The following is a 6,695-nucleotide window of genomic DNA, read 5'->3' on the forward strand; positions in this document are numbered from 1 at the left end:
TACGCGGGATGGCAAAACAGAAAAGACTAATGGATGGGAACAGTAAAAAAAAAAAAAAAACGCTTGGGAATATTTTTCCAAAGATTTGAAAAAACAAACAAACCCCAGACAACCTTTTTGGTTCCAGTTCAGTGAAAAATATCCCAACGATGAAAATGCATCCCTATATTCTGTTTTACTGTATCTTCACCCAGACGGGAGGAAGATCGGCCCTCAGGCCCCTTTAAACAATTTTATGCGGGGGTAAAGTACGCACCATGAACAAGAAACTATTATAACACACACACACACACAATTGAGGTATTAAAGCTTGCTGTAAAGGCCCATTTTATCATTAGTTAATTTATAATAATAATAATAATAATAATAATAATAATATCATTCAGGCAGTCAGAATGCGGACTGTCTCTCCGACCTCCAACACCGCCACAGCCCCACAGGCCTACCCAACCCCGACCCACGCTTTGGTCCCGGTAATCGGTGTTAAGCTGTTCGTGTTTAGGTGTTGATGCTAACTTGTGCTGCATTCAGGCTCTGTGAGAGGAGCTGGAATGAGCCCGCGAGTCACCAAAACGGCATTTCCATTACAGGTCATGGCAGTGAGCAGGCGGCCTTCAGCCGGTTAGGATTCTGTAGGATATTGCAAATGAATTATTTTTTCCAAGATGACAGCCAAAGAGGTGTGCTCATAACCTTATGAGAGCAAACAGCCAGCCCTGCTCATCACTATGTGTGAGCAGGAAACTAACCCAGTCAGTGGATGCCTAGCCTCTCAATCCTTCGTGGACATGGAGCTGCTGAGCTGCGTGTTTTCCATTGGGATGTTGGATGTGAATTGGTAGCGCCTGGAAGATCAAAGCTTTCTTTCTCCGTGTCTGTCCACGTTATCTGTTTGTCTTGTAGTTGTAATGAGATAATAAGGAGTTGTGTGGAACTGAAATAATGTCATCACCAATTTCTGAGTATTGTTTCTGCTAGTGTGACTCCAGAGGTCAAACGGAACCTTCAAACATTCAGAGAAGTGGAATTTTCCGCTGGAACCTGAATGCACCGTAAAGTGACTGAGTGGATTGGATTAATTTGCGCCTCCCGGGAATTCCGGAACCTCACATGACACCAACTCTCTGCCTCTATTGGTCGGAGGCACGTGTCTGAACGACCCGTAGTACGACGTCATCGCAGTGTCTCGCAGCCAATCAGAAATGAAAACCAAAAATCAGTAGTGAAAGTATTTGAGCGGCGTCTTGATGAGCGCACTTGGAGCTGCTGGAGCGTCAGTAATTGTGTGCAGGGAGCAAGAAAATCAAAAGAGTGATTTAACAAAGCAAACAAACGAAATGGAGTTTTATGAGATTCAAAGTGACGCAGGTGAGCTGCAGGTCGAGGAGTGAGGAGCACAAACTGAAGCATGTTTTTTTTTCCTTTGTCAAATTCCCCACAGGCGCGTTTGCACAGAAAACAATACAAACTACTGCGCCACGCTCCAACTCGCTCTTCTCACTGCAGCGACAAATATAGATATTAACTGATAATAAAGTGATATTGGAGTCACTACGCTGTGGAAGGGAGCAGGTGCTGAAACTGCTCAGGCTTCATCAGAATGGAAGGAAATGCTCGCCGAGACCCAGAGCGCCCACGGGACTCCGGGGAGCAGTCCAACCGGGCCATCTTGCCCCTCTTGCAGCCACCTGGCAACCAACAGTCTCACAGGATCACTAACTTTTACATCGACAACATTTTGAGGCCGGACTTCGGCCTGAAGAGGAAGGATGGGGCTCCGGATCGGCAGGGAGACGCTCTTGGAGTGCTCATACAAAGAGAGGAGCTGACAGGGAGAAAGCCTCCCAAAAGTGCTAACCCTCGGCAGGGTGGAGCAGGAGGCAAAGAAGAGGAGAACCCAGGAGAGCATGAAGACCAGCATCCGGACCTTGACGCCAGGAGGCCCGGCGTAGTGGCCCGTGATGTGGCGGCTAATGACCGCTGCCGCAGCCCTCAGGCCAGCACTGCCACAGCGGCCAAATCGATGCTGTGGCCAGCTTGGGTGTATTGTACTCGCTACTCGGACCGTCCGTCATCAGGTTAGTAAAAACATTCCTCATCCAGGTCTAATTCATGAAAAGCAAAAGAAGGAAAAGACAGCTCGTCTTTGCAATTCAGAGTCACTTTAAAGGCTGAATTTCAGGAAGGAGCCAAAAAGCTGCTATTGCATCATTTTCTGAGCAGTGCCGAAGTAATGGCCTCTACCCCCACCTTCATATAATATACTCATCACTTGTAACAACTCATCATTAAATCAACACAACTGATGTTGGAGTAATAATTTCATACTTTAAACCTGAAATGACAGGAGCAGTCTGAGCGCAGATTTCACATGAATTTAGACGCATATTGGAAACTCGTTTCTATTCTGTACAGAATTCAATCTGAATGTAGCTTTAAAATAAAAACAAAATCCACGAGGCGGCTAGAAAGTGCTCTGAAAAAACGACGAAATTAAACATGAGTCGAAAGTAAAGTTAAATGATATTGAAGTGAAGTAAAACCAAGTTAACGCCATTGTTCCCCAGTCCTCTTTGTTAATATTCTATTAGCATATTTTTGACAATGGGGTAGTCTAAAAAGTGAAGGCTGTGTATCCAAAGTCTGTCGGTTCAATCTAAAAATCCTTAAGAACACAGTTCCAAAGTTAATTTAATTTAATTTAATTTCATCTCACTTGTAAAAATAATAATAATAATAATAATGATGATGATAATAATAATAATAATAAGAAACCCCACATCTGCGTAGTAAATGTTTGCAAATGGAGCATTTCCCTCATGTTATGGTGCATCGCGGTGAAGCCTATTTCCAGCCTGTCCCTCTCTCTGGGAGTTTTTAGGGCTAAAGTGGAAGTTTGCAACGGGCTCGGCTCATTCAGCCAGCGGATGCGTGGAAACTTGGACTTTTCCTTTGTCACCATGTAGACTCAGTCAGCTGCTAAAACGATGCTACAGCACAGCAGCCGAGCACAGGAAGAGACCGTAGTCATGTATCGAAGACGCGTTTGGAAGAGTTTTGTTTTGTTTTTTATTTATTCATAACAAAAATATTTATTTGTTTATTTATTTATTTAAATCGATGAATCGAAAGAAAAAAGCGTTCATCGAGTTCATGAAAAGCTCCTGGCCGGAGAGCCCGCAGCCTCCCTCGCATGATTCCGTCCGCGCACCGGTCCGGTTACCTGAGCCCCGGCGCACGTTACGGCGTCCCGATGCGCGTGACCAGGTCAGAGTGCATGCAGGCCTTCAGCGCAGCTGCTTCACGTGCACCTGTACTGATGGGGAGTTCTGTACTGAGCAGGTATGCCTACTGTCTTTTACACCGAGTTCAATCATTTCTCATGGATGGTCCACCTGATCCCACCACGGCAGAAACACCTCAATGTCAGTGCAGAGACAAAAGAAAAGTACTTTTAAAAAATAGAGTTCCTATGCTACAGCGAGGGAAAGAGGCGCCCAACGCCCCCATCCTTCCTCATCTCCAAACCCCACCCCCATCTGCACCCTCTCCTCCTCCAGCATTAAGCTGTGCTTAATGCCCAGTGTGGTCCATTGCATCCAGTTGGATGGAATTAAAGGTTGTGACCAATATGTCCTTTAAAATAAGATTAGACTTACTAAAAACTAATCAACTAGATTAGCCCCATGTCGGTGACTTTCTTCTTCAGTCCGGATCTAAACAGCTTTGTCAGGAGGTCACGTGAGTCCTGGCCGTGAGGATAAATTTGCCTAATTTGGCGCAAATGTGAACAGAGACGTTTTCCACTCATAACTGAGCCCGTTTCATTTTTGTAAGTACAGCTGAGGTGTAAAAATATGACGTGTGAAAAGTCCACAGTACTGACTCTAACTACTGGCTGTCATTTGTTTCACTCCCGCTCCACTTCAGGGCCCAGATCTCGCAAACCAAAGAAAGCGCCGACCCCGAGTAAAGAGGACAAACGGCCCCGGACGGCCTTCACCGCGGAGCAGCTCCAGCGGTTAAAAACAGAGTTCCAGAACAACCGCTACCTGACCGAACAACGGAGGCAGAGCCTGGCCCGGGACCTCGGTCTCAACGAGTCTCAGATCAAAATCTGGTTTCAGAACAAGCGTGCCAAAATCAAGAAGGCATCCGGGAATAAAAACTCTCTGGCGCTGCATCTCATGGCGCAGGGACTGTACAACCACTCGACAGCCAAGGACGCCAAGTCGGACAGCGACTAGAGGATGACAGTTGACTCTGAACATGCAATAAAATCACCAGCATTCATATTTCAATTCCACACACACACACACACACACACACACACACACACACACACACGTGTCTCTCTCTGTTTGTGACAGAGATATTATGGCTGTATACTGTGTACTCAGGGCTGTAGATATGACGAGGCCCAGCTCAAGTCAAGATGGAGCCGCATTCATGTCACAGCCGAAATCTCCACCGTTTTCACTCGCTGGAGCCTAAAACCGCGACCAATGTGGCATTCAGGGTCCAACGGAAATATCTGCGGACGATTGCGAACAATTAATACTAATGCTGCTCTGTTAAAATTGACCGAGAAGACATATAATAAATTTCAGTCTCATCGAAGTATGGGATTACATATCTTTAGGTAGAATAAAAATAAATAAATAAACGACTTTAAGAACTACTTTTAAAACAGTTCAGTGTACTCCGCAGCTTGAATTAGTTTAAAGTCGCTGGTTCCTGGCAGACCTCTGTTACTGTGACCTGACTGCAGGCTGGGGATTCCACTCAGATGGAAACCCGGAACAAACAGGGTCAAAGGTGTTCGGACAACAGCTGAGGAGCCATGTTCCTGGTTTAGTAGGTGTCAGCGTCATGTGACACATCCCACCTGCGTGCCTGCTACATCGTGCCCACATGAGATTTCGAATCGTGGAATTTAAAAAAAATAAAAACTAACAAACCATGTGTGACAGTGATCGCGCTGCAGTGTGGCCTAACTGCCCGCACAGAAAAAGCAGAGTGGATAGAACTTTGATATTGTGGGCCTGCAGAGGAGGAAAATGGCTCCAGCTGCAGCCGAAACCACGACGGGCTCGAGAGCAGGTGATCACGCGATCAAGCATCACGCGCACTGCAGCCCTGTCTGAAAACTCTGAGCTAATATCCAAAGATTTCTTTCTGTTGCATTCCGGGAACTGTGGCGTGGACAAACGCTCCGCTGTGTTCTCCCTGTCTTACTGTACTTTCTGACCACGGTGCTCATTTTCTTCAGCGCCTCTTGCTTCCTCTTTGTTCTTGCTGTGTCATGCCGCTGTACTGTAGTGAATGTTGACCTGCGGATCTGCTTGTTGTGGTGGAAGCAGCCCTGTGCGGCCTTCAGGTGCCGCACTGCGCCTGGATACGGAATGTGAGACCTCACGCTATGTCTGGAATTAAAGGTGTGCTTTAAATCTGGTGACCAGTGTTTAGTAGCAAAATTGCTCTCAGATATCTGCCAGTAGATGCACACCCAAATTAACACAACCGGCTTTGAATTTTCTGATTTTAGCGATTATTATTATTATTATTATTATTATTATTATTATTATTATTATTATTATTATTATTATTTTAACTTTCTCCCGAAAGCCAACGACATTTCGAAAAATAAACTATCGCCTTAAAAAGCCAGTAGACCATAGCTAAAATTTCCATTCATATCAAACCGCATCATCCTGAGGCCTCCAGGCAACCCGAGAATGTTCAAGAACACACTTCCTGTTGTTGTTAACGAAGATACTTTGTACTCTTATTTTAAATGCAATAAACATCCACCCGCGCGCAGGTGTTTACATAACTTATTTTTCCTGCAATACTTTTTCTGTTTGAACACCTTTCCCGGCTCCGAACCAAATCGTATTGTTACGATGCAGTGAATGTTTGGACTTCTTTCTTATTTTATGTTAAAGCCTCAGTCATGTTTTCTGGGATTGAGTTAGGCACCTGGAAACGTTTCTGCCTTAAAGTATTACGGTGTTAAAAGAGCGGCTGTTTTCTGTATGGCAAATGGGACTTTTTGAAATCGATATTTTTAAAGATGAAATATTAGTGTTTCCCCTCTCATCCGAGGTTCTCTTTTATATACAACGTGTAAATAATTTATATTATAATGGTGTCATTGTAAATAAACGACAACAATGCAGACTTGACTTTTAAGATATTTTTATTTCACAACACGAAATTCATCAAAAAGACAAAAGAAGAAGAAAAAACGAAGGAAAAAACTAACTTTAAAAAAATGAAATGTGTTGATACTGATTAGGATGACATAATGAGAGAGCAACAGGGAGGACACCTGCGGTCTGCACACAAAGCTACACGCTCAACACGTCTGCACCTCTACTCAAAACCTAGGTGTTCATTTCGTAAAATGTTTGCATTTTACCGTAATCTGCTCCACTTACTGCAGGTTCAGGCTGTGAAGTTCAGCCACAGCATGTCAGATAGAATCATCGCCAAAAGCTCTTTATCACAATTTCGATTTTAGCTGATAGTTGTGGTCCACTTTTATTACAAAGAGCATTAAAAAAGAAAGCTAATCTGAAGAAGTTATTTTTCTGTTCCTTTAAAACGTATCTCCAGGTGTTTTCCATACATTTCCAAAGGGCATCTTTAAAAAAAAACCTTCTAAACCTCCTAAAAGTGTATTATTTTAA

The 6,695-nt window shown here is 44.1% G+C and overlaps 1 protein-coding gene across 1 annotated transcript; it reads left to right on the plus strand.

The window, feature by feature from the left end:
• The first annotated feature begins 394 nt into the window (after positions 1–394).
• On the plus strand, positions 395–6,200 carry LOC146367026 (homeobox protein engrailed-2b-like). Its single transcript, XM_084913201.1, has 2 exons — positions 395–2,078; positions 3,931–6,200. The coding sequence occupies exons 1-2, from the start codon at positions 1,601–1,603 to the stop codon at positions 4,245–4,247; spliced, it is 795 nt and encodes a 264-aa protein (XP_084769327.1). The 5' UTR covers positions 395–1,600; the 3' UTR covers positions 4,248–6,200.
• Positions 6,201–6,695: the final 495 nt, after the last annotated feature.

This window comes from Perissodus microlepis, chromosome 18, assembly GCF_051167445.1.
Source record: "Perissodus microlepis isolate ML-2025 ecotype Zambia chromosome 18, ASM5116744v1, whole genome shotgun sequence".
NCBI classification, from domain to species: Eukaryota; Metazoa; Chordata; class Actinopteri; order Cichliformes; family Cichlidae; genus Perissodus; species Perissodus microlepis.